This window comes from Tursiops truncatus, chromosome 1 (assembly GCF_011762595.2).
Source record: "Tursiops truncatus isolate mTurTru1 chromosome 1, mTurTru1.mat.Y, whole genome shotgun sequence".
NCBI classification, from domain to species: domain Eukaryota; kingdom Metazoa; phylum Chordata; class Mammalia; order Artiodactyla; family Delphinidae; genus Tursiops; species Tursiops truncatus.
In genome coordinates this window covers 152154660-152181420 of record NC_047034.1, presented here as the reverse complement: position 1 = coordinate 152181420, position 26761 = coordinate 152154660, and the positions used below count along the sequence as shown (strand labels likewise).

At 44.0% G+C, this 26761-nt stretch overlaps 1 protein-coding gene across 7 annotated transcripts in view; it reads left to right on the top strand.

The window, feature by feature from the left end:
- Window positions 1–26761, top strand: part of MACF1 (microtubule actin crosslinking factor 1) — a 341877-nt gene that overhangs the window by 273791 nt on the left and 41325 nt on the right. For 6 of the 7 annotated variants that reach the window (XM_073791606.1, XM_073791623.1, XM_073791602.1 and 3 more), the window contains 12 exons: window positions 13484–13645; window positions 13819–13989; window positions 14625–14791; window positions 18033–18192; window positions 18526–18852; window positions 19793–19877; window positions 20380–20621; window positions 21654–21860; window positions 23231–23350; window positions 23828–23935; window positions 24897–25115; window positions 26309–26512. In XM_073791606.1, the coding sequence (XP_073647707.1) occupies window positions 13484–13645; window positions 13819–13989; window positions 14625–14791; window positions 18033–18192; window positions 18526–18852; window positions 19793–19877; window positions 20380–20621; window positions 21654–21860; window positions 23231–23350; window positions 23828–23935; window positions 24897–25115; window positions 26309–26512 (2172 nt within the window). Of the gene's footprint in view, window positions 1–1138; window positions 6664–13483; window positions 13646–13818; window positions 13990–14624; window positions 14792–18032; window positions 18193–18525; window positions 18853–19792; window positions 19878–20379; window positions 20622–21653; window positions 21861–23230; window positions 23351–23827; window positions 23936–24896; window positions 25116–26308; window positions 26513–26761 lie in introns of those variants that run through there. The other variant, XM_073791625.1, reaches the window with a different exon arrangement.

Genomic DNA, 26761 nt, shown 5'->3' with positions numbered 1-26761 from the left:
TTGTGGCTCGCGGGGTTGTGGCTTGCGGACTCTAGAGCGCACGCTCAGTAGTTCTGACGCACGGGCTTAGTTGCTCCGTGGCGTGTGGGATTTTTCCGGACGAGGGCTCGAACCCCTGTCCCCTGCATTGGCTGGCAGATTCTTAACCACTGCGCCACCAGGAAAGTCCTAGATGGCTTTTCTAAAAGCCAAAAAGCTGTGGACGGGATTGTGGGCCACTTTTCTCTAGTATTTTCCATCTTGAGACTTGAAATACCCATGCTTTTTAGCTGGCCCCAGGGAGCTCACGTTTCCTTGGATGTGCCCAGCAATAAAGGAGCCCAGGTATTTGGGCGTGGGGCACTGCTGCCAGCATCTCCACCGTCGCGCGGCCCCCCAATTCCCTACTCCTCAGTCATCAACACCATTCACATCTGTGGGCAAAGAAATCTTGGAGGGGGAATGGAACAAGACCTGACGTACGTGAGGAGCCGAAGAGAGAAGGTGCTGGAGTTTATCCAATAACTCGGTCCGAATTTAAGTGCCAGGTTTAAGGCTGGAGTGTTCTTGGGCCCGGCAGAGGCGCGCTAAAGGTGACATTGGAGGGACTAGGGACACCCCTTTGGCGGCAGAACCGAATCCGGGAGCGATGCGAGCGGCATCGCTACCCTGCCGGCAGATGGGGCCCAGAGTGGCCCTCGCCAGAGCCGGCTGGCTGGGGGGCGGCGGGAGCGCCCCTTCTGGGTTCGCTCGCCCTTGGGCTAGGAGCCCGGCGGGTTGGTACGCGGCGGGGGCAGCGGGGGCCCGGCCCCCGGCAGGAGGGCGGGGCTTTCCTTTGTCAGGGGATTTGCGCGGCGCGGCCGAGACTCACGCGGGTGTCGCTCCCCGCCCCTCGCCCTCTCGGGGGGCGGGGCTCTCCCTCCGGCCCGGCGGGGCGCGGTGGGTGTGGGCCTGTGAGCTGAGCGGCCGGCGCCGGGCTCCCTCGCCCGGAGCCGCGCAGAAGCCCCTCCTTCGGTGCCTCGGCTTCCAATCGCCTCCGCCGCCCCCTCCCTCCCGCTCGGGCAGCTCCCCGTCGCGGCTCCGCCCCTGCCCTCCTCCCCTAGCCGTCCGCGTCGCGCTCCCCGGCGTCCAGGGGGCTGCCCGGGAGGGGCGGCGCGGGGAAGGGGAGGAGAGCCTTCCGCCAGCCGAGCACTTCCAGCGAGCGGCGGGCGAGCGGGCCGCGCGGCGCGAGGGAGGAGGGCTCGCCCCCGCTCGGCCCGAGAGGAGCCTTTTGTTCCCAGCCAGAAGTTTGCATGCCGGGACCGTGACAGCTGCGGGCGGGGAGGACGGCGGGGCCGGCGGCGGCGGAGAATAGAGGCGGCTGCTTGACATGCAGCCCGCGGCGCGGCGGCTGCGGGCCGGGGACTGGAGGCGGCGGGGGAGGCGGTGCCCACAGTATGCGGGACTCAGCTGCCGGAGGGACAAACTAACTTCCTGAGCGCGGGACCGGAGGCCGGCGCGGCCGGGAGCCACCTGCCAGGCTGCGGTGAGGCAACCCTGGCCCTCGGGGCGCGCGGCACGGCGCGGGGGAGCAGCGCTGAGCGAGCCCTTCCGAGTGACTCTCGGCCGCCGCTGCAGCCTGCCGGCCTCTGAAAGGCCCGGCGCCGGGCTCCACTCGCCTTGTTTGGCGGCCACGGCGCAGGGCTGTTCTGGGAGCCACAACAATGCCATGATGTTTTGGAGACAGGAAGCCCCAAGCTGGCCGCGAATGAAGGACTTCCTGTGTTTAAAGTTGCAGGAATATCCGCCGACCAGCCCAGTTCAAATGCAAACACCCGAAGTAGGGAGGACGAATGGCTAATTCAGACCAGCTGGACTCTCCAGGGCTGGAACTAAGGATAAAATGAAAGGAATTCCTAGGAGCTTGGGCCATACTTGAAGACCAGAGGGGCTGTGCCATTGTTATTAAAGGACACAATCGATATAAATCCTCTGCTTCCAACTCTGCTTGGGTGAGAAGTGAGTGGAACTAGATATTGAATAAGACTTGTCAATATCAGATGATTTTTTAAACTAAATTGGAAAGAGCAGTGCTCTTAAAAAAACAAAAAAGCCATAGAAGGAATTATTTTGTTTGTTGAATACATTGTACCGTTTATTTGCCTGCAAGTATGAGGCTGCTAACCTGTGAGGAAAAAGCTGTTCTTCTTAGAGCGTCTCTCAGAATGGTTTCAAAGTGGGACTTCCAGGCCTTTCTGGAGGGAAGTTCCAATTGGTGGTTTGAGGTTACGAACATGTAAAAGGATTTTTAACTTAGCAGAATGCATTTTGGGGGAACCCGTGAGAAACTTTTTAAAGGTTGATGGTTCATCTTGTTTGAAAAATATGGGTAAGCCACTCAGCAGGCCAGACTGTTTAAGGCAGAACCCCATCTGCCTGGGGAAAGGAGAGGAAGAGGATGGCTATATAGAGGATTGCTATGTTCCGCAGCGATCTATATATGATACAATGAGGATAAATGAACAAATTGACCAGGGGTCAAAGCTTAATCAGACTTCAAAAAGCACCATGGAAAAGATAGAAGGAAGTACTATATCCAGCAATGGTACATTAGGAGCAGCAGCTAATGTTTTTGAATCCAGAGCACCAGAAGGCAAAAAGTTGGATGAGAGAATAATATTTGATGCACTAAAGCTAAGCAGTGATGTGCAAAAGTCAGCACCTGTGCCACCCAGAAGGCGGCCAAATGCAGAACGCAAAGACAATGTTAACAGGAGATCATGGAAGTCCTTCATGCCACCGAATTTCCCAGAATTTGCAGAAAGGATGGAAGCTTCTCTCAGTGAGGTTTCCGAAGCTGGTGCTTCAAATCCTTGCTTGCAAGAGAAGAAGGAATCCAGTTCTGCATTAACAGAAAGTTCTGGTCATTTGGACCACAGGGAACCTAAGTCAGAGTCCGTAACTCTGGAACATGTGTCCAAATCCATAGGTATTCCAGAAGGGCAGGATGTGAAAACCTTAGGTGGAGATTGCCAAGACTTCAGATTTCAGCAGCACAGTGAGATCTCTCCCCGTGAATTCCAGCCTCTAGAGTCAGAAGCTGCAGCAGCAAGTGGTAACACAGATGTAACGCAGGAACACAGATTCTCAAGTGCAACCTGGCCCAGAGCCATGAAAAGTTTGGCTAAGGGAGGCTTTGGCGAGAAGCAGCACCCCCTTCAGGACACAGGTTGCACTGTAGAAATGCCACCTCTCTCCCCTTGCCTGAGTGAAGAGCTGTTGGATCCAGAGTTGCGTATTCTCATAACCCCCAGCCTGAGAGAGAAAACAGAGTCTGAGCTAAAGTTTGAGGAGGATGAGCGATGGATCATGATGGAGGCTGAGGAGGAGTGGGAGGAAGAGAAACTGTCAGAGAGAGGAAAGACTTTTCTAATGGCAGATGAGGAAAAGAACAGCCTGGCAGATGTTTTCGAAGAAAGAGAGCAAGCAAACACTGTAGCAGTGGTGGAGGATGGAGCCGACTTCTCAGCTGCTGTCTTGGGGACTTTTGACCACCTAGCTCTTGGTCAGATCTGTTGTTCTGATGACCCACAGCCAGCTAAGAACCTTTTGGCGTCTGTTTTCAAGGATGCATCGCTTGATTACAGTTGTGTCCTAACAGGTGAGAGTGCTGTAGGAGAACTGAGAAACAGAATTGCTCAGGGGCTAGAGGGTCTTGTTTCAGATTTAGAATGCACTGTTGGTCCTGCCGATTCAGAGCAGCTCTCTGACACAGATTCAGTGCAGATGTTTCTTGAACTTGAAAAGGAGTGTTTATGTGAAGAAGGAGTAACTCCTTTAGTTGAGCTGGAGACTCAAGCCTCTTCTGAAGGGCTGGCCCCATCCCAGGATGCAGAAAATTCACTTGTAATTAGTCATTTTCCAGGGGCTGCCTTAGAAAAGGAGCATGTAGGCCTTTTAAATGTAAGAGCAAAGGACTCTGATCCTGGGTTGGATTGTGACTATTTTAATGCCCTGGATTCTTCTCAGGTGCCTAATACTTTGGAACTTACTGCCTACTCTGATACCGTGAGGGACGCTTCCACTGTTAGTGAGGAGGAGGGTGAAAAAGTGCCTTTTAGCCCTGAGACTGCAGGGGAATTTAACTTTAGACACCCAGCTGATCTGGAGTCACCAGGAAAGCCAGACCCAGGAGGATTGTCCAACTCTGATCACAGGGCTTCTCATGAAGAAAATGTATCAGGCTTTGAAGCCAAGCTGGCCAAAGAAAATGGCAGTTTGTCCCAGCTGGACTGTAGTGAAGCTGAGGGGAATGCTGAGGAGTGTGTGGACAGAGTCCCCCTCAGTTCTGCTGTTAGCTATGAACTAATAGATGTTACCTCAGGATCTGAAGTAGAGGCGTTACCATATGATTCACATTTACTAACAGATGAGATTCATTGGGAAGGTGAGAAAGGAGCTATTAATCAAGGAAATAACAGTCTGACTTCCTTGGGAGATGTGGACCTTTGTGAATTGTTGTCCGTGGAAGGAGCTTGTGATGAGGATGGTGAAGCACAGGCACTGGGTTATGATGCCAGGCTGGAGGACCGAGCCCCAGCACATCTTCCTAGAGACCTCCCAGAGTGGGTCTCCCAGGATCTCCAGAGGAAGTCCCCAGAGTCAGAGATCCTGAGTCTGCACCTGCAGGTTGGAGGACTGGGACATAGCAGAAATGGAGTGGAAACTGTGAATGACATAAAGCCCAAGCTGAATGTGGCCTCATTGGAGGGAGGGGAAACAGAAATGAGAGATTCAGATTCATTGCTAAATATCCTTCTGGAGGAACAAGTTACCAAGGCTAGTAATACAGAACCAGTTTTGGAGGAATGGATATCCATCCCACAGAAGCCTGACCCAACTGCTGCAGTGCCCACTGTAGAAGAAGATGCCCTAGATGCTGCAGTGCCTGCCCCAGAGGGAACTGCTGTAGCTGCTCTTACAGTGCCCTTCCCAGAGGAGGGTATACCTGTTGTTCCAGTGGCCACCATGGAGGCACATGTCCCAGCTGCTGCAGTATCAGCCACAGAGAGGGCTGCTGCCCCAGCTGTTGCAGTGCCTGCTCCTGAGGGGACTGCTCCACCTGCTTCAGTGGCCATCACAGAGGAGGATGTACTAGCTGTTGCAGAATCCTCCCTGGAGGGGACTGTTCCAGCTGCTGCATTGCCCACCCCAGAGGAGCCTGTTGCCCCAGCTGCTGCAGTGCCCACCACAGGGGAGCTTGCAGCTCCCACTACTGTGGTGCCCACCCCAGAGGAGCCTGCTGCCCCAGCTGCTGTAGTGCCCACCCGAGAGGAGCCTGCAGCTCCCACTACTGTGGTGCCCACCCCAGAGGAGGCTGCCACCCCAGTTGCTGCAGTGCCCACCCCAGGGGAGTTTGCAGCCCCAGCTCCTGCAGTGTCCACCCCAGAGGAGTCTGCAGCCCCAGCTGCTGCAGTGCCCACCCCAGGGGAGTTTGCAGCCCCAGCTGCTGCAGTGTCCACGCCAGAGGAGCCTGCCGCCCCCACTACTGCAGTGCCCACCCCAGGGGAGCCTGCAGCCCCAGCTGCTGCAGTGCCCACCCCAGGGGAGCCTGCAGCCCCAGCTGCTGCAGTGCCCACCCCAGGGGAGCCTGCCGCCCCAGCTGCTGCAGTGCCCACCCCAGGGGAGCCTGCCGCCCCAGCTGCTGCAGTGCCCACCCCAGGGGAGCCTGCCGCCCCAGCTGCTGCAGTGCCCACCCCAGGGGAGCCTGCAGCCCCAGCTGCTGCAGTGCCCACCCCAGGGGAGCCTGCAGCCCCAGCTGCTGCAGTGCCCACCCCAGGGGAGCCTGCAGCCCCAGCTCCTGCAGTGCCCACCCCAGGGGAGCCTGCCACCCCAGCTGCTGCAGCGCGCACCCCAGGGGAGCCTGCCATCCCCACTGCTGCAGCGCCCACCCCAGTGGAGCCTGCCGCCCCAGCTGCTGCAGTGCCCACCCCAGGGGAGCCTGCAGCCCCAGCTGCTGCAGTGCCCACCCCAGGGGAGCCTGCAGCCCCAGCTGCTGCAGTGCCCACCCCAGGGGAGCCTGCCGCCCCAGCTGCTGCAGTGCCCACCCCAGGGGTGGCTGCCACCCCAGGGGAGCCTGCTGCCCCAGCTACTGCAGTGCCCACCCGAGAGGAGCCTGCACTTCCCACTACTGTGGTGCCCACCCCAGAGGAGGCTGCCACCCCAGCTGCTGCAGTGCCCACCCCAGGGGAGTTTGTAGCCCTGCCTGCTGCAGTGTCCACCCCAGAGGAGTCTGCAGCCCCAGCTGCTGCAGTGCCCACCCCAGGGGAGTTTGCAGCCCTAGCTGCTGCAGTGTCCACCCCGGAGGAGCCTGCCACCCCAGCTGCTGCAGTGCCCACCCCAGGGGAGCCTGCTGCCCCTACTGCTGCAGTGCCCACCCCAGGGGAGCCTGCTGCCCCGGCTGCTGCAGTGCCTGCTGTGGAGGAAGTGTTCCCTGCTGGCGTACCCTTCCAGGGAGATACTGCCCATACTGACTCAGTGCCTGTCTTAGAAGAAGGAAGTCCTGTTCTAGAGGAGGCTTCCCCTGCTGGAATGTGGATCAAGGAGGACCTTGATTCCCCAGCATTTGGAATGAAAGAGGTGACTGGCACAGTGCTGCATGGGAAAGTGCCTCTGGCTGCAGTTGATGGATTAAATTCAAATGAGGTAATTGTTGCTCATGTTGTTGGGGAAGGATCTGGAAAGTAAAGTGAGATTTGCAAGTTCTCTGACTTGGTGGTGATTAGAAAGGGCACAGATTGTTCTTTCTTTGGTTCCCTTTGAGGTGTCTGGGCTTTCCTGGGCTTTTTTGGTCTTTTTATTGAGTTTATGGGGAAAATGTGTTTTTATCTGCTGAAAAACTTCATAATTCAGACTCATTGTTTTTAATTCAGACATAAGCAAAACCCAAAGAAAACAGGGATGTAAACAGTTTTTGGCTTACATTTTGAAAAAGATTATTAACAAGAAAGGGTGATTCTGCTTTTGAATTTTACAATAAGCATGTTCTTTCCTAAATCAAGAGGCTGCTTATTCATCAGTGATGTCAGCAGTCAGGTAGAGGCTAGAATGTGGACTTTGGAGTGAGACCTGGAGTACTTTTTAACCACTCTGAGACAGTTAAATGTCCTGAGGCTCCAGTTTCTTCATTTGTTAAGGCAGAAGAACCCTATGAGGGTTGTGAGGATAAAATGAGATAATCCATTAAACGCACCAAACATAGAAGATTTCAATTACTATCAATATGCTCCCCCCTTCCCCTTTCTATCTGTCTATTTATTTATTTATTTATGGCTGCGTTAGGTCTTTGTTGCTGCTCACGGGCTTTCTCTAGTTGCGGCGAGCAGGGGCTACTCTTCATTGTGGTGCGCGGGCTTCTCATTGTGGTGGCTTCTCTTGTTGTGGAGCAGGGGCTCTAGGCGCGCGGGCTTCAGTAATTGTGGCACATGGGCTCAGTAGTTGTGGCTTGCGGGCTCTAGAGCGCAGGCTCAGTAGCTGTGGCGCAGGGGCTTAGTTGCTACACGGCATGTGGGATCTTCCCGGACCAGGGCTCGTGTCTCCTGCATTGCCAGGCGGATTCTTAACCACTGAGCCACCAGGGAAGCCCCCCCACACTTTCCCTTTCGAATAGATATGTTGGTTAGTTGAAAGAATTCACCAAGGCGGGTTGGAGGAAAGCCATATGTAGATGTGTGAATAACAGTTTTTTAATACAAATGTGTGTTTTTAAAAGCCTAATAAGGCACAATAATATTTATGAAAAAGAGACATTTTAGTCATCTTGTCAAACTTTGTATCCTGAAGCAGTCACTTTTCCTTTCCTGGACCTCTTGTTTCTTAATCCATAAAATGAGAATTGGGCTGATGTCCTCCTGGGTCTCTCTTAGCTCCAGGATTTTGAGATTCCTGATGTTAGAAAACAGAATGTGTTGTGAACCCTCTTCCCAGGCTTCCTGTCCTTGAGCATATTCTTGGTCAAAGGATTTTGAAAGTGGCAGCTTTCTGCAGTTCACCGTCCTGTCGTCATTTGGTCGCTGGTAAGCAGTGAAGGAGTTAGAAGTTTAGTCAAATACAGTCAGGGGTTACTGACTGAGGAGATGGTTTTGATTTTACACCATCCCCGGGACCCAAAACAGTGCCTTCTTCATAATATGCCTTCCCTGTTGCGAGTGGATGAATATTAATCTCCTGAATATCCATGGATGCTGCAAGAAAGCTGGGTTCACCCCATTGCAGAACCTTCCAGGGCAGCCTTAGCTGGAGGACCCATTAAACATGCAGCTGCCAGCAATGAAAAATCGTCTTGATTGTAGGCTATAAGCCGTCAACTGTGCCACAGATCCTCCTGCTTAGCCGAGTGATGGTAGTGTCACCTGGGCTTCACCAGTTATTTTGTAATTAGGCATCCCATCAAATTAGAATGCATCACCTTTCAGATTGAGGGATTTGATTCAGTTTTCTGAGTTTTACTGAATTTGGGATTGACACTAAGATCCCAGCAACCTATCCAAAGTCACCAGCATTCTTGATTATACAGAATATTTCTAGTATAAAGCCTACAGCAATAATCAATGAAATATAGGGATTACATTATAAAGAGCCAGTCACATCTGCATAAAGGAAGAATATTCAGAGAAACCCTTAATATCAGTCTCTGGGATCTCTGTTTCCCCATCTACAAAATGAGTAGGTGGGGCTAGGTAATCTCTAAGGATCCTTCCAGCTACAGGAGGTTGTCATTTTATGAAATATTGCCTGATATAAATGACAGGAGAAGGAAATTGTAGCCCAGCTGTAAAATCTATGATTTAAAATGAACTGCTTTAGATCCTCTGCATGTGTATGTACAAATGTACACATGTATACATGGTTAAAATAGATAAAAGCTTTCCAATTGCAATCGCAAGAAGGTTTGATAGAGGAAGCAAAAGGCCAGAACTTGCTTGCTATTTCTGTAGTGGGATCCTAGGCCCACTAAGAACAATATGTGGTTCTTTAAGCCCTCTCCTCATGTTTAGATTTCCTTAGTCTTATTTCCAGTCATTGGTTCAATGGAAGAAAAAAACCTTTTGTATAAAACAGTGGTTCGATAAAATTAAAATTTGCCAAGAAAGTCTCTTTAAGCAAAAACTGGGGAGCCCCGCAACTTCGGTTCAGTGTTTGAATACTCAGCTGATCAGCAGAACTTTTATGGATTTGTTTGCTTTCTCTAACACCATTTCTATGCAAGGATTCATTCATTTACTGGATAAATATTCATTGTGTAGCTACTCTGAGCCAGGCACTGGGGCTTCTGCAGTGAATAGCATCGGCATGGTCCCTGCCCTTGTGGAACTTATACTGTAGTAGGGGAGGCAGACATTAAACAAAAATGACACAAATACATGGCTACAAATGTGGCAAATGCTTTGAATAAAAAATAAAGGTTATGATGAGAAACAATAGGGGTATTTAACTTCAATTGTGGTGTCAGGGAAGGAATTTTAAAACTAAAACCTGAAGGATAAGTTATTTAGTTACTTAGAGAGTCAGAGGGAAGAGCATTCCAGACAAAGGAAATGGTAACTGGGAAGAGCTTGGCATGTTAGAGGTAAAAGAAAGCCAAGTGGCTTGACCACAGTGAGCAAGGGTTCCGGAAGAGTGCCTTGCAGTAAACCTGGAGAGTTAGGAAGGGGCCAGATGATGCAGGGGCTGAGAAAGAAGTCCTCAAAAGGATTTCTACCTTAAGAGCCGTAAGAAGCTATTGAAAGATTTTAAGTAGGGGAGTGAAATGATGTCATTTACGTTTTTTAAAAGATGGCTCTCAGCTTAAAGATAGAGAAAACTGGTTCACACTGACAGTAAACATTCTCAACATTATCCGGGGTTTATAATTCTCAGATTTCTTTTGTCTTATATTTGTTAGTTCGTATTATGATTATTGACATGGAATACAGAAAACACAGAGCGGTTTGCAACTTAAAAAAAAAAATCACACTGGCTACTGTGTTTAGAGTGGATTGCAGGGGATCAAGGACAGAGTAAACAAGCCTGCTAGATTACTGCAATTGTCCAGGTGGCTTGGACTAGAGAGATGTCAGTGGATTTGAAGACAATTGGATGGATCTAAGATACAGTTTGGAGGCAGAATCAATAAGACCTGATAATGGCTTTCATATTGGGAGGGAGTGAGGGGGTGTTATCAAAGATGGCTTCTAGTTCTGGTTTGCACAACTGAGTGGATGGGTGTTGGAGGGTGGAGGGAACAAAAAGTACTCATTAAACCGAGAAGGCATCTTGAGACCAAAAAAGGAGGCAGGTAGCTCCATATAATCAATGGATCAGTTTATTATAGGGTAACTTACTGTCAGGGTGAGATTAGACAGACAACAACTCGAAGCATTCGCAGCTGTACTCTGCACCGCCCAGGGGGCCACTGGGGCAATTCTACAGTTAACCTAGGGTCTGGGGTTTATGGGGTGGGGGCAGCAGGTGCTTGGAAACAGGACGTGCATTCCTAAGTCAAGATTTATGAATGGGTACTAGTCTCATGGGCGCCAGGAATATATGTCAGTGAAGGTTTTCATCATTGTTTGGGGACTAACAGAGCATAGGGGCTACTGGGTCCTGATGATTATTAAACAATATCTATTATCTACAAAGCCCGTGACAACAGAGAAGTGATTTACTGTATGGTACAGTCCTGGGTTGGGTCAGCAAAAGGATGCGAGAAGCTCTAAGGGCCCAAAATGGTGTCAGTTATGCTCACAGCCATACAATGGGGGCGGTAGTAAATTGCTTAGGGAAGAACAGACTTGGGGAAGAGGAAATTAGCAGGTTCGATTTTGGAATGTTTAAGTTCAAGATGCCTGTGATTCATTTGTATGGCAATATTAAGCAAGTAGTTGGATATCCAGATTTGAAATTCAAAAGATACTTATAAATTTTAGAGTGATGAGCATTTATCATGGTAAGTATTTAAAGCCGTAGGAATGGATAGAATTGCTTAGAGGAGAGTGTGGAATGAGAAGAGGGCTCAGGACTGACGTGCTACTCTTATCCCTACCCACAAAGGCTAACATTTGGAGATATAGAAGAGGAAGCGGGCAAAGGACATCAAAAAAGGATCGGTCAGGATGAAAACTGGGAGACTGTGGTGTTACCAAAGATAAAAGCATTTGAAGAAGTTCTTTGGGAAGTTTTCTGTTTTATGTCCCTGTTACATCTTACAGCCTTGCAATAATTTTTACTAGTGTTCCGCTCTGGGAAATGTCTGCCAGCACTGGTTAGTTAATAACATGGCACAGTCCCACTGAAATAGTAAGGAGTAGGAATTTAATGTATCCTAAAAGCACTGGTTTTGCACAACAGCTTTATTTGGGAGTTGAGAGAAAAGGAGCAAGTGTTTTCAAATTTACTTTCTTTAACATTCTGTTCACTGGTGTTCAGTATAAATATTTAAACAGTACTTAGTATCTAGAGGCACTTTCATATATTTTTTAACCTCTGGGGAAAAAAATGAGACAAATACCCATTCCCTGTCAACTTAATCCATAGAGTGGGCATGGGAAATGAAGTAACCTCTAATGCTTCTATGTGAAATCTTCACGAACAAAGTAAATCCAAATTTTAAGAAAAGAATTCGCTGTGTTATATGAAAGAGATTGTTAAGCTATTTAAATTTTATTTTTGCTTTTCTGTGTCATTTACATTGCTAGCCCATAGAGCTTCTTGCCAGGAGAGGAGGTATTCTCTGTGTTGCCCAATATATTAGGCCCTAGCCACACGTGGCTGTTGACCCGATGAAATGTGGCTAGTGTGGTTGAGGAACTGAATTTCTAGTTAAAGAGCCACAAGTAGCTGTTGGCTACCATATTGGCACAACAGAGAAAAAATTAAATGTCAGTCATAGCATGAGACAGGATTTAATTACTGAGTAAAAGGGGGCTCTTCAGTGTGGACTTGACATCTTCTCTCTGTACCTTAGGCATTTCTGCTTTCTTTGCCTTTCCAACCCCTGCCCCACAGCCGTTTTGTTGCACTCAAGCAGCTTAAGCCGTGGGAGTTGTTTTTCCCCCCTCTGCTCTGATTTTTCTGCAGTGAAAACATCTTTAACACAAAATAGAATCATAGCACTTGCTTTCTCTGGGAACCATTCTGTCGGAGTAACAGTCATTTTTAACTGAACTGCCTTGTAGTGTTGCCTAACAAAATATGGTGTAGTCGGATTATAGTGTAAAATGAAGCCCACTGGTGAGTACCTGTATAACCTTCCTTTTTCAGTGTTCCCTGGAGCCTTTCCTCCCTGGTGACTCACTTGTTCAGCCACAGACCACTCTTGCTAGAATCACTTTCCTAATCCTAGTGTGATCTGTGGTCTCACATAGGCCAAAACTAGTCTTACCCAAACTTATAATTTTCTTTCACATTTATTTTTGTCCTCTTCGATTTTCTGTCATTCTTTGGCTTTAATTGGCTCACCTGTCTTACTGAAACTGAAGGAACTTTTTATGGAAGAGAAAAGAATGGAAATAGATCGAGACTAGTGGAAATATGGCTCATTTTATCCTCTGATAATTGAGAGAAATCTGATCTTAGGGACAAATATTTATCTCATTCTTTTCCTTAATACCATTAGAGTGGCAAAAGTACTGTTCTCTTGTGACTCTTTGTTTCCTTTTAGAAAGTTCCAAGTAATAATGGACCTTGACTGCATTAGAAAGAAACATTCACATGGCTTGTTATACTTGTTCATATTGTTTTAAAATGCCATTGTTTCATGGTGAACATGGATATATAGTATCATTATTTTAAAAATATTTTATGTATACCTGCATCTTACTCAGAGTAGGTGCCTGAAGTTGTTAAGGACATCTCCCAGTATTACTGGCCCATTTCCCTTTGTAATCAGAAGAATACTATTTCAAGATTATTGGCTGTGTGTGGTCTGTGGCCTTGGAACAGAATGGAGTTAAATAGCCACAGGGGGATTAAGCTATGAGGTTGGTGTTCTTCACACCATTAATATGTTTTGGCTAATTGAGTTATTAGTCCAAGTCAGAGAAGAGCCTTGCATGTATCAGAGGTCAATTAAAGCTATTCCCCAAGGTATTCTTAATCTTAAATACTAGTCAGTCTTCCCTTTTAGGACTGATATGCATCACACTTTCATGATATCTTGAGGCTGGTGCTGCTTTTATTCTCTATAGCTTTTTGCGTTAAAAATTAAGAAGATTAAAAAACAAACAAAGACAAACCATGAGTCATTGAGTTAAATGCCTAAGTAGTGTTGTAACTCTCTGTAATTACTTGTCCATAAGAGAATGTATGTATTGAAATATGAAACCACGTTTCCTTGATCCTTTCCTGTACAAATGGCTTGTTTTCTCTTGTTATTCCTGGCCGTCCCTTGTTAAATCATAAATCTCCCAAGAATAACCAGTCGCTGTGTGGTGTAGAGGATCTCATTGCCTTTGGATTAAATCTTCTTTGGCTTACAATTATCTAGATGTTTCAGAAAGAACAGGTGGATCCTCTTCAGATGAAACTACAGCAGGTGAATGGACTCGGCCAGGGTTTGATCCAGAGTGCCGGAAAAAACTGTGATGTGCAGGGTTTGGAACATGACATGGAAGAGATCAACGCTCGGTGGAACACATTGAATAAAAAGGTGAGTATACCGGGGATGGAGGGCAGAGAAAAGAGACATTGCAATCTCTGGTTTCCCTGGCACCTGAATGCAAATAAAAATTTGCAGTTCCAGTCTGTAGTTACAAAAAGGGGTGAGTAGTCATTTAAAAGCTCTCTCCTTTCTCGTAATGAACCTCCATGTCTGTGATACAGGTTGCACAAAGAATCGCACAACTCCAGGAGGCTTTGTTGCATTGTGGGAAGTTCCAAGATGCCTTGGAGCCATTGCTCAGCTGGTTGGCAGACACTGAGGAGCTCATAGCCAATCAGAAACCCCCATCTGCTGAGTATAAAGTGGTGAAAGCACAGATCCAAGAACAGAAGGTAAGTGAGAATGTTGGGGCAGTGAACTGTAACAGCCGTAGGGAATGACAGACAACACATTTGCTTATGGTTTCAGGAGCATATTCAGGAGTTTTAGTAGAATCCTAACCTACCTTGTGTGATCCAGAAAAGAAAGACAGAAATTGATTTTCATCATCTTACTTTATAATCTCCTAGATTACCATGACATGTATTGAACTGAACCATTTTGCTTGTTCACTTATCCTATTTCAGTGTTTCAGTCACCACTTTATCTTAAGAGGTTTTTAGTGTTTTTTGGGTCAGCAGTATTTAAATAATGTATATCATGTATAAGGTTTTATCTGTATATGTATATATTTTTGGTTTAATTTCCATTTCAGTGCCTTTTTCTCCCGGTTCAAACTAAGTTCCCTATCAGTCACATAATGATAGTCACTGCTCCATTTAAAACCCTAAGTGTATGAAAAGTTTATATGGGTGGTAGGAATTACATCTCATGTTTTTGCCTTAGGATGAAAAAAAAAAACCTTCATTATTCAATTAAACTTAGGGCTCAGTGGGGTGAGGTTTTGGATTTTGTTTGTTTTCCTTGTTTCAGATTTTAAAGTGACCCCATGTTATCACTTTTCATTCCTTTTAAACATGTACATCAGTTGCTCCAGCGGCTCCTAGATGATCGAAAGGCCACAGTAGACATGCTTCAAGCAGAAGGAGGCAGAATAGCCCAGGCAGCTGAGCGGGCTGATAGAGAGAAGATCACTGGGCAGTTGGAGAGTCTTGAAACTAGATGGACAGGACTACTCAGCAAGGCAGCAGCCAGGTAAAGCCATTGGGGTTTTGAGGAATATAGGTCCGAGGTGGTTTCTGACTTGTATCACTGAGGTGCTCTAAGAGCCCCTGGATGATTCATACAGTGCTTTGGTAGGTGTTTAACGGCTTTTGTCTTGAAGAGAGAGAAGTTTTTAGAGGTGATCCTCATAACCAGAGTAACTCAGGAAATGAGCCTCAGCTACTCCATAAATTTCTGAGACCTGGAAGACTCATTGCTCTTTGGTGGTGTTCTGTTGCAGTATAATCTTGGTTCCAAACAGCAGACGCAGACTCCTACAATCCAGCCAAGTTATTTTCTGAGTTTTGGAAACAGATTTTTTCCATTCATATTTATAAATAATGTTTTCGATACTTGGAATTGAAATTTATCATGTTCTTTTCTGTTAGCTTATCCTAATATTAGATGTTCTTACATCTAGGAGCTAGTCTGTGGTTCTGTTAAATGAGCATTCAAGAGATGCATGGACTTCCTTCACTAAATGGCCACGAGACAGGCAGTATACTTTTCTTCTCCAAGGAAGTGCTTTCTCTTTCCATAGCTATAAGTTAGCCCAGTGTCACTTGAGCTTTTAATAAGTCACACCATGTCTTCACTTTTAGCTTATACTGTTCTCAGTTTTAAAAATAAATGATAACTAATCAGAAATCAGTATGAGAGTTGTAGAGCTGATCATGTATTATCTAGGTAGCCATGGGCCCTCTTCAGATGACCTCCTCTTCAGTCTCTTTACTTCTACCCATCCATGGCTTGCTTATTTCTTATCTGAGCTACAAAGTATTTGCTTGCTCCACGTTAGTGGGAGAAACAAATGAAAGAATTCAACTTACTTTCATTTCCAAATTGCACCACTTTTTTTCTGTCTCTCCATCCATTTCCACTAATAGCACCATTAACCTTCCAGTTTCCTAGGCTTAAAACCTCAACCTCATTTTTTACCCTTTTTTTCCCCCCTGCTTTGTGTCCCATATCTGTCAGGATGCTAAATTCTGTCCATTTCACTTCTACAGTGTCTTTCCTTTCTGTCCATTTCTCTAATTCCCACTCGCCTCAGTTCATGACTTACAAACTCTCACTTGAGCTAGTTCCCATGAGGTGGCTCACCTGATCATCACTCTACTGCTGCTTACCCTCAGGCCTTCCCCTCTTTGCACGCTCAGAGACATTTAATGACTCCTTGTTGCCTATAAAATAAAGTCTCTTTAATCCAACATTCAAAGCCCTCTACTGTTTGGCCCTAACCTACCTTTCTTAGTTTCCACTGTTCTCATTCCTTGTGGGCACAGTAAACCGTATTCGGTTCTTCAGTATCTTCTGTCAGTTCCCTAATTCTGTCTTTGCTGATGGTGTTGCATCTTCCATGAAATACTTCTATTCGTCTCCCCTGCTTTTATGAAGGTTTTCTTTATTCCCCAGGCATAGAACAATTTCAGTTTCATCTTAACTGCCATAACTCATCATCTGTACCTTGTATTATGGTCATTATTTTATGTACTTATCTCCTAGATCCTTAAGCTCACTAAAGTCATGGTTTGTTCCTAATGTATCTTTTTATGACTCTTTCCTTCTACCCTACTTGCTTCCATCCTCCTAGTCTAACACAGTTTCTGAGCCAATATTTTAAAGAGAAATACCAAGAGCAGTGTCATTTGTTGTAGACATCCTAAAGACTTTTGTTTAGATTCTTTAATACTGGTTTTTCGATGCCTCTAAATTATTTTAGCTCTTCTCTTTGCTACCCCAAATCCTATTACATTGATTTCTTCAAACTTTCAGATTCCAAAATCAGAGGTGAGTAAGAAAGACATAGAAATTAGGGGCAATTTTTTTAAGAATGAAATTTTTTAAATTTAGAATTTAAAAAAGAACAGGTACATATATATGTATAACTGAATCACTTTGTTGTACACCTGAAACTAACACAACATTGTTACTCAACTATACTCCAGTATAAAATGTAGTATTTTATTCTTTTTTAAAAAAAGAATAAAATTTATAAGCAGGTCATTAACCAATTAAAATAACCCACCAAGCAATATTTTAAAACTGAAATTCTTGATTAATAATATTTAAGATTATATGTTTTAGTTGTATTATTAATTCAAGATGTATTTTGCAAGTGGACATAGAAAGGAAGTTCTGTACTTTATATTGACATTTAAAAATAGCATCTAGAAATATTTTTTCTTTATACTCGAGCATAATTAAATTTCCAGATAATTAAGATGGCAGATCTTTATATTAAATCATTTCTTATTAAGATAAGTTTGTCCAGAGTAGGTGTTCAGTGAAGGTTTTCTGAAATAAAAGTCACATGCTTCCAGGGTCTTTTCAGATGACATAGCACTGAGTCTGTTTTTAATGCTCCAGCGTCATCGTCATGGCCTTTGATTGTTAATCTGTGTGCTCATACAGTTCTGCAGTGGTTTTTCTGTCTGTTGCTTATTAGGCTGCCTCCAGCATTCAGGCTTCCTCTCTCCTTTTGTAATTTGCTGATTTTAATCTGCAGGGTATTTGAAATCCAAGCTAAGTGTGGATGTTACACTAAATAAGATTCCAGATTTAAGATTCCATTTATAAAGTCCATAGATCTTTTGGCTGCTGTTTGCCTTGGCAAATTCAGCTAGTTTGAGGTCATTTTTTGCCTTGAATCAGAATTCAAAGTTATGCTCTGGGGCTTGAAATTACTAGAAGCCTGACTGGATTGGGGGAGATAGGAAGGGGGGTTCTCATTCATAGCTTGGTCTGCCTTTGCTCTTCAAATGCTCTCTCTTCTCTTCATTCACAAGTGAAGATAGCAGTGATGGGGAAAGAGAAATGAAAACTGATGGTTTTTTTTTACTCCTTTAAACTTTATTTTGGTCACCTGTACAGAGGATGCATGTGCCACATCCAATAGGAGACAGAGTAGTAGAAGGTCTGATTATAATCCTCATTGTACTATTGCTACCCAGTGGGCGACCTGGACAGATCTTTCTTTAAGCCTTCAGGGTTGTTTTTCTCTTTTGTAATAGTGGGATAATTCTGCCTACCTTACAAGGGCATGACAGAATCAAAATAAGGTACTGCTTATGAAAGCCTTTAAAACAGCAAAGTACTGTTTATGTGTGTTCTGTTTACTATTGATATTTCAAATGTGCCTCATTAAGGTTGGTCTTTTACTGAATATAGTACTATTATCAGTCTTAATGTGACTTTTTGCCTGAGCAGCTTGTTCTATATATTTGTGTAGGCAAAAACAGCTGGAAGATATCCTGGTTCTGGCCAAACAATTCCATGAGACAGCTGAGCCTATTTCTGACTTCTTATCTGTCACAGAGAAAAAGCTCGCTAACTCAGAACCTGTTGGCACTCAGACTGCCAAAATACAGCAGCAGATTGTTCGGCACAAGGTAAGAAGTAGTTATGGTGAATGAAAACACAGAACTGGAACCAGAAATCCTAGAAAACTGCCTGCAGCATTCTATAAACTTATTAAAAAATAAGTTTAATTTAAAATATGGTCCAGTTATTAATTGGACTAGTCACATTCTTGAAGTAAAAATAGAAATGGCCTAATAGGCTGCTATCAGGAAAAACAGCTTTTGTTCTCTGTTTCTATGTTATTTTTGCCCTTCAGTAGGTGAACTCTTATATTATTATTATATCATTTGTGATTCATTGTTTCATGTCTACTTTTCATTTATTTTGTTTCTGTTATTCATTTTTTCCATCTGGATTTCCAGGCTCTGGAGGAAGAAATAGAAAGCCATGCAACAGATGTGCACCAGGCAGTCAAAATTGGGCAGTCCCTCTCCTCCCTGACATGTTCTGCAGAGCAGGGTGTACTGTCTGAAAAGCTAGACTCATTGCAGGCCCGATTCAGTGAGATTCAAGACCGGTGCTGTCGGAAAGCAGCCCTGCTTGAACAAGCACTGTCTAACGCTAGGCTGTTCGGGGAGGATGAGGTGGAGGTGCTCAACTGGCTGGCTGAGGTTGAGGACAAGCTCAGTTCAGTGTTCGTAAAGGATTACAGACAGGATGTCCTGCAGAAGCAGCATGCTGACCACCTGGTATTCGTGTTTTCCATTCTTATTATGTTACTAAGTTATTTTGTAATTTTGATTCATGTTTCTCTTCATTTCTCTCTCTTTTTTTAAATTCCAAACATTTCAACTTTATTTTATACACAAGTGCATAGTTACAGACTGGACTAATCTATTTTTTGATGATTTACATGGAAATACTTGTACTTAACAGACTGAATCAATAATCCTAGAAGATGATCCAGAATGTAATCGGGCCATCTCAATTCCAACTCATGTTTTACATCATCAAGGAATTATCATTCAGTTTCCACCTGAGCAGTTATGTGAAAGAATGTTCTGTAACAAAACCAGATTACCTAAATAGTAGTGCCTAGGGTTTTTTAATGGTTCTAGAATTTATATACTCAAATTCCAGGGATTCTGTGTCATCTGAGTAGAAACAACAATTTGCCCCTTTTTGTTTTCGTTTTTGTGACATTTCCTTGGGGATGGTAAAAATCAGCAAAGCAGTTTTTGGGTTTTAATAATCTTAGATTCTTCTGCTTCGTTGACTTCAGATATTGAGAGTTTTTAACCAGGATCCTGATTTAAGTCAGCCCGTTCTTGCTGACTTTCTTCTGTTGAACTTTCCGCCTTATTCTTTATTTTGGACATAGTAGACATTTTTGCTGAATTCTACTTCTACCTTTCTTGGGTTCACGTTTGGTACCAATAGATTAGTAAAGTGGATTTAGTCCTAAATCTCTTCTCATCAAAGGAAAGTTTGCCTATAAGTAGCTGATTTCATTGTTTTGAGTAATTAAAGAAGGGGGTAACCAAAGAGAAAATGAAGGAATCAAATATCTCATGTTTAAACTAAACTGGTATTGATCTCTTTACTTTAAATTTGGTCTCTTAAAGGGGTCACATTTCCTTCCCTTTGTTGTGCCATAGTTTTAGGATTAATGGTATTCTTTCCTTTCAGGCTTTAAATGAAGAAATTGTTAATAGAAAGAAGAATGTAGATCAAGCTATTAAAAACGGCCAGGCTCTTCTAAAACAAACCACAGGTACTTTGAAAAGTGCATCTCTAAGCACCTCTGTGGTCCCACAGACAATTACATCAGCACCCTGCAGTAGCCACTTCTCTTTGCAGATAGGAGGAGCTTAGTACTCACTAAGATTGTATTACCACGTGCTCCCAGGTGACGGGCAGCTTGGGTTCCTATTTCCTGCTCAATTTTTGAAAACTAAAACACTGTTGTCTCAGATCTGGTTATAGATGAAGGCTCCCCCTGTCCTCCAATATGGTGAATGCCAGCATTTACTGAAAGGTGCTGAGAATGTGTAGGAACACCTGCAGTCAAACTCAGATCTTAATAATCTCAGAAGTCACTTCTTCTATTGATTGAAGGTGTATTTCCCACCTCCCTTAGTGTGGGATGCTAGGTGAAACCACTGCCATAGGGAGAGAGCATCTATAAAAGTTGAGCTCTGATTTGAAGAAAGGGAGGTTAAGAGGGCTCCCTCATATCCTATTAAATGTGAATAATTGTGTGCTGTCTCCCACAGGTGAAGAGGTATTGCTTATCCAAGAGAAACTGGATGGCATAAAGACTCGCTATGCAGACATCACACTCACTAGCTCCAAGGCCCTCAGAACCTTAGAGCAAGCTCGGCAGCTGGCCGCCAAGTTCCAGTCCACGTATGAGGAACTGACCTGGTGGCTGAGGGGAGTGGAGGAGGAGCTGGCAGCCAGTGGAGGACAGTCTCCCACAGGGGAGCAAATACCCCAGTTTCAGCAAAGGCAGAAGGTGAGCTGTCATTTCACACTGTAAAGGGAAAAAATTTTTCCTCTTAGAATCCTTAAGTTCTCTTAGAATTCTCTTAGAATCCTTAAATTCTTGTGTTTAATACCAACTATCTATACCTTAAATGTAAACCAGAAATTTTTGCCTGCCTTGTTTTTCGTTTATTCTTGGAAAATAAAATTTGATATACAGACCTATATAAAGCACTTGTTATGGTCTGAAGAAGAAAAAAGATTGTCTCAAAACCCTAGGAAGGGCTTCCCTGATGGCGCAGTGGTTAAGAATCCACCTGCCAATGCAGGGGACATGGGTTCGAGCCCCGGTCCAAGAAGATCCCACATGCCACGGAGCAGCTAAGCCCACAACTACTGAGCCTGCGAGCCACAACTACTGAAGCTCGCGCACCTAGAGCCCGTGCTCTGCAACAAGAGAAGCCACCGCAGTGAGAAGCCCGCACACTACAACAAAGAGTAGCCCCCGCTCGCTGCAACTAGAGAAAGCCTGCGCACAGCAATGAAGACCCAACGCAGCCAAAAATAAATAAAATTGTTCTAAAAAACTGTTAAAAAAAAAAAAACATAAGAAGCTTGCTTTATATGCAACATTTTAGAATTTACTGTCATAGTTCATTCTCTAAAAGAGTACTTCATGGTTATGTTTGATTCTCCTGCAGGATCTAGTGCAGTTCTAGATGTGCAGAAATACTGTGTAGGTATTTGTTGAGGTAAATACCTATGATTAAAGCATTATTTATCATTTCTACTGAAGTAAGGAGAAAAAAAGCAAAAAGCACCATTCATGTTACCCAGAGACAGTCTGGCTGGAAAAGTCTTGCAGACAGTTCTAAGCGGCTAAGCCTAAAGTCAGGCTGTGGAGTGATTGAAAAATCTGAGACAAGAAAAAAAATAAATAAGTGAAGGAAGGAGGTCAGAGCCCTGCTGGGATGTGTGGTAGAGAGAGCACTTTCCACCCAGCACAGCTGCTAATGTGCTTAATTTAGCAAGGGATGGCCTGAAAACTTTTTTCCCTCTTTAGGAGCTAAAGAAGGAGGTCATGGAGCACAGGCTGGTGTTGGACACAGTGAATGAGGTGAGCCGTGCTCTCTTAGAGCTGGTGCCCTGGAGAGCCAGAGAAGGGCTGGATAAACTTGTGTCTGATGCCAATGAGCAGTACAAGCTGGTCAGTGACACTGTTGGACAAAGGGTGGATGAAATCGATGCTGCTATTCAGAGATCACAACAGGTAATCTTTATAAACACCTCTGCATTAATATTTTAGGCAGCGTGAAGTACAAAACTATGACCCACATAAATACAGGCTCAGGAATAGGAATAAATGAGATCAAGCTAAATCTGATGCAACGAATCATTTCAGTGGTGGGAACTGATTAGGTAAAGGTAAGTGAGGATGGATCTAGGTTTGACCAAAAATACTTGACCCCTTTGAGCAGAAAAGAACTTGGAGAAGAGAGTGTGTGAGCCCTTTCCTTGCTACTGCCCTGCTAAGAGGCAGATGGTGATGGGGGTAGATAATATCTAGATCCGAAAGGTCCAAGTGCATCACAATCTTAGTTTGACATAATCAGCTGTTTTAGCATTAGATGGAAAAGGGGACAGAACCAAGAACTATAATTACTATCAACTATGCTAACCAAAATAGCAGAGCCATCCAAAATAGAACCCTCCCAAGTAAACACAGGTGTCATATTTCCCTCAATCCTTTTTCCTTCCTACTTTCTGGGAAAATCTATTTGCTTTTCTTTGTAGCTGGATATGCACCTATTAATGTGCCATGGTGCAAAAAATAAATTAATATAACATGACTCCTTGAGTTCATAGTGATAAGCAAATGCTTTCTGAACCACAGAGAAGTTTGCTCTGATGCCAAGTGCATTCCTGTTATGTCTTAATTAATATCCCTCATCCTGGCCAGATATTTCAGTGTGAAATTTATCATGCTTGGGAACTCACTTTCCTTTAAGTATTAGTGTAATTCGGCAACGTTGACGAGGAAGAGGTAAAAGATTGAGGGACCTCATTAAACAATGGTCACATAGAACATGTTCTTAGGTTTTGTATTTGTTGATGGCATTGCATACGTTATTGCATTCCATTTAAAGGTTTGGTGTTCTTCTGGGGCCTTAGGGTTCTTCAACTGAGCAAGTACTTCAAGTTAACTTGACTCAGCCGTCTGCCGCCATGGTAGTTTGTATTTAAACACATGACTGCTACTGTTTAGAGCATGGGTAGGAAAGAGGATTGGCAGAAAAAGAGCACAGCCTCAAAAAAGTACTCTCATTAGAAGGTGTATTTCTTTTGAAGAGTCTTGGTTTCCATGGTTGTTTCTAGCTGTAGAACCACTCACTGGGTCCTGTAATGTCTTTCTAAAGAAGTTGAAATAAGATCAACTCATATTTGCTGAAGTAGGATCAACTCTAAATTGTCTGCATCTTGATTTGTGATTTTATGAAATTGTCACCAATTTTGGCTTTACTTTGTGAGATGTAAACTGTGTTACTGAAAATCTAGGCCTTTCTATGTTGAATAAATGAGAATTCTCAGAAGGAGGACGTTGGCTGTAATATGTCCATTTTTCTTCAATATGTCTGTTAGTATGAGCAAGCTGCTGATGCAGAACTAGCTTGGGTTGCTGAAACAAAACGGAAACTGATGGCGCTGGGTCCAATCCGCTTGGAACAGGACCAGACCACAGCTCAGCTGCAGGTACAGAAGGTAAGTGACGTAGTCACTGTGTCCTGAGCTAGAAGAAGCATCAGTCTCTTAAGAGTGACTAGCAGAGAGTTTCTGACTATCCCAAGTAAAGTAGAATGAGTCAGTGTCATGATGGTGGGTAGAGACTAATTATATAAATATTTGGTTAGGATGAGGAAGAGATTTTTTGCTTTGTGAAAAGGATAGAAATAGGCCCTTTAATCCAAGAAAGAGTAGTTAGCTGTTTTCTTCCTGGTTTTCAGGAGGGAAGATATTCTTATAAGCTACTAAAAGATAAGCATTGAAGATGTGTGGATAGGCAAAGTGTCAAACTTTATAAGAACAGTTTTTGATGTGGCTTTTTTTTTTTTTTTGATTTTTTTTTTTGATGTGGGTTTTTTAAAGCAAAGAATTTTTCATAGGGTATGTCTAACTTTTCACTAACACAGGCTCGGGCTTCTTATATTTCTTGACTTAACAATAGTTTACTTTTCAAAGGCTTTCTCCATTGACATCATTCGACACAAAGATTCCATGGATGAACTATTCAGTCATCGTGGTGAAATCTTTGGCACATGTGGGGAAGAGCAAAAAGCTATATTACAGGTAAACTACATTTATTTATTCACCATATTGTTCTTATCTTGATCATGGTGAATTAGAAGTACAATTGTGAAATGATAGTTGAAGAAGTTTTTTTTTCCCTCTATTACTGATTGTGATAACTTAAGTCCAGCTTGATGTTCTGGGGCATTCAGACTCCTAACCCTGTGTTCACAGATGTCTAAACAGCCGTACTGTATAATGCGAAATACACTGCAAATCCATCTTCTTTATAACAGAGGAATTGCTACTCATCCTCAGTCCATAATGAGTTATCTTTGAGTTACCCTTCCAGGTAGATAGATTTTTCAGAACCGTGTGCAGATATTAATTTCTGCTTCAGGTCCTTCTAAAAAATCATTACCCATTTCTAAAAGAATTGACCAACAGAGTCCATTTGTACACCAGTTTTGTTTTTTATAAAGGGTATGGGTAACCACTGTTTCCTCAGAAGTCTTCATAAATTGAGCTGCTCATCCTAAACATATAAAGCATAAATGCCAGGTTTGTGGAGACTTTTATCAGAGGGAAAAAGACAAATGAAACTTGATGAGCAAATACCCATCTTAGCCCCTGAGAGATTCAGTCAAACTGGCCTATTACAGTAGTGCTGTATCTAAAGTTATAAAAGGTATTCACTAAAAGGTTAATTTTGGTGTGTTGTGCTTGTGCTGTTTTACTGTTTGTGAAACTACTTTCATATTTTAAAAATTATAAAATTATGTATATGTATGATAGAAAAATTCAGCTGAGTATAAAGAAAATAATCACTTGTAAGCTTACTAGATTAATCCATATTTTTTAGCATTTTAGTGTGTATTTCTTTAAACTTTTTAGTGTATGTATATATATATATATATATATATATATATACACACACACACACCTATATATACTTACATTTTTACTTTAAAGAAGGGTTCATCATGATAATAATGCTTACATTTTTTTTGTTTGTTCACAGGAAAAGACAGAGTCTCTAATACAACAATACGAAGCCATTAGTCTGCTCAATTCAGAGCGTTACGCCCGCCTAGAACGGGCACAGGTCTTGGTGAACCAGTTTTGGGAAACATATGAGGAGCTCAGCCCCTGGATTGAGGAAACTCGGACACTAATAGCACAGTTACCTCCTCCTGCTATTGATCATGAGCAGCTCAGGCAGCAACAAGAGGAAATGAGGGTAAGGAGCATGCCGAGTTTTATTTAATCACAGAACTGAAAATGGGCTCTACGATTTATTCAAAAACAGCCTATTTATTAGTACCTACTGAGTATAAGTAAATGTTATGAAATTAATTCTTAACCAGTTAGAATTTTTTTTGCACAGTAAAAATACATATCTGAATTATTTCCTTTGTCCTTTAATATGAATCAGTTAAAGAATAAGATTATGGGGCTTCCCTGGTGGCACAGTGGTTGAGAGTCCACCTGCCGATGTAGGAGACACAGGTTCATGCCCCGGTCCGGGAAGATCCCACATGCCGTGGAGCGGCTGGGCCTGTGAGCCATGGCCGCTGAGCCTGCGCATCCGGAGCCTGTGCTCCGCAACAGGAGAGGCCACAGCAGTGAGAGGCCCGCGTACCGCAAAAAAAAAAAAGATTATGGAGATGTCAGGAACCTGGGTATTGCAGAAGTGAACAAAGCACCACGTAAAAATCAAGGGAGTTTAAAATCTTCCCAGTGACAGTGGGGTGTTACTTGGTTGTGGTTGGGTGGCCCTTTCCTTGTGGTTAGGCCCTAGCTGGAGTGAGAGCCTTCACTCAGGAATATCAGAAAGCAATTTGCTGCCTAGAGTTGAGATGAAAGGGAAATTTGTAGACACTTCAACTGATGCTGTTACCATTAAAGGTAGTTTTTTTAATGTTTATTTTATTTGTGGTGTATGACTCATGTTTATTGCTATCTCTGTATTCCTGTAAGAGGAAGGATGTAAACTGGAAGTAGCCAGCAGTATAGTCAAGGAGCGGTTGGATTACCAGAAATGTTGCTGTTTGTAGCTGGTCCTGCTTAGTGTCTCCCAGTCTGGGCAGGGAGACAGACATTAAATCGTGCAAACTACAGTAGAGTACAGAGAAGTATTTACGAGTACAGAAGACAGTGGAATACATTTGTATTGGAGGGTGAGAGTGAGAGACGATTTCTGGGAAGCGTCCTGGGTGGCGGAACATGTGAACTGGCTTTTGAAACTGAAGAGAATTAGAGTCAGAGTCCAAGACTTAGATTTTATTCCCTCCATAAACGGTGAGATGTTGGGACTTGCTGGGTTTTAGTAACTCAGTTTGTTCATTTGGTATGAGCTCTGATCAAAGTATTTAAACAAACAAACTGGTATAAGAAGGCTCATTTTATTTTAATCCATATTTCTTTGCATAGCAACTAAGGGAATCCATTGCTGAACACAAACCTCATATCGATAAGCTGCTAAAGATAGGCCCTCAACTAAAGGAGTTAAACCCTGAAGAGGGGGAAATGGTGCAAGAAAAATACCAGAAAGCAGAAAATACGTATGCCCAAATTAAAGAGGAGGTGCGCCAGCGGGCCCTGGCTCTGGACGAGGCTATTTCCCAGTCAGCTCAGGTATGTGTGTGTCTTAAACTCATATAACCTTCAACTGTCCTTTAGTCTAAGCAAGAGGCTCTGTATCAGCATGCCCCTATGCTCAGGAATGTCCAGACTAGTATGCTGGTGATACATTATCAGGAGACTGGGAGCCTTTGCCTGTCTGCATTTTTATTCCAGGGAGCATTGGTTATACTGACAACTATAAGAAGGGTGAAATGCATCTTGGCTGGTATATATTGCCTGTTGATTGTTTCCTTGAAAATT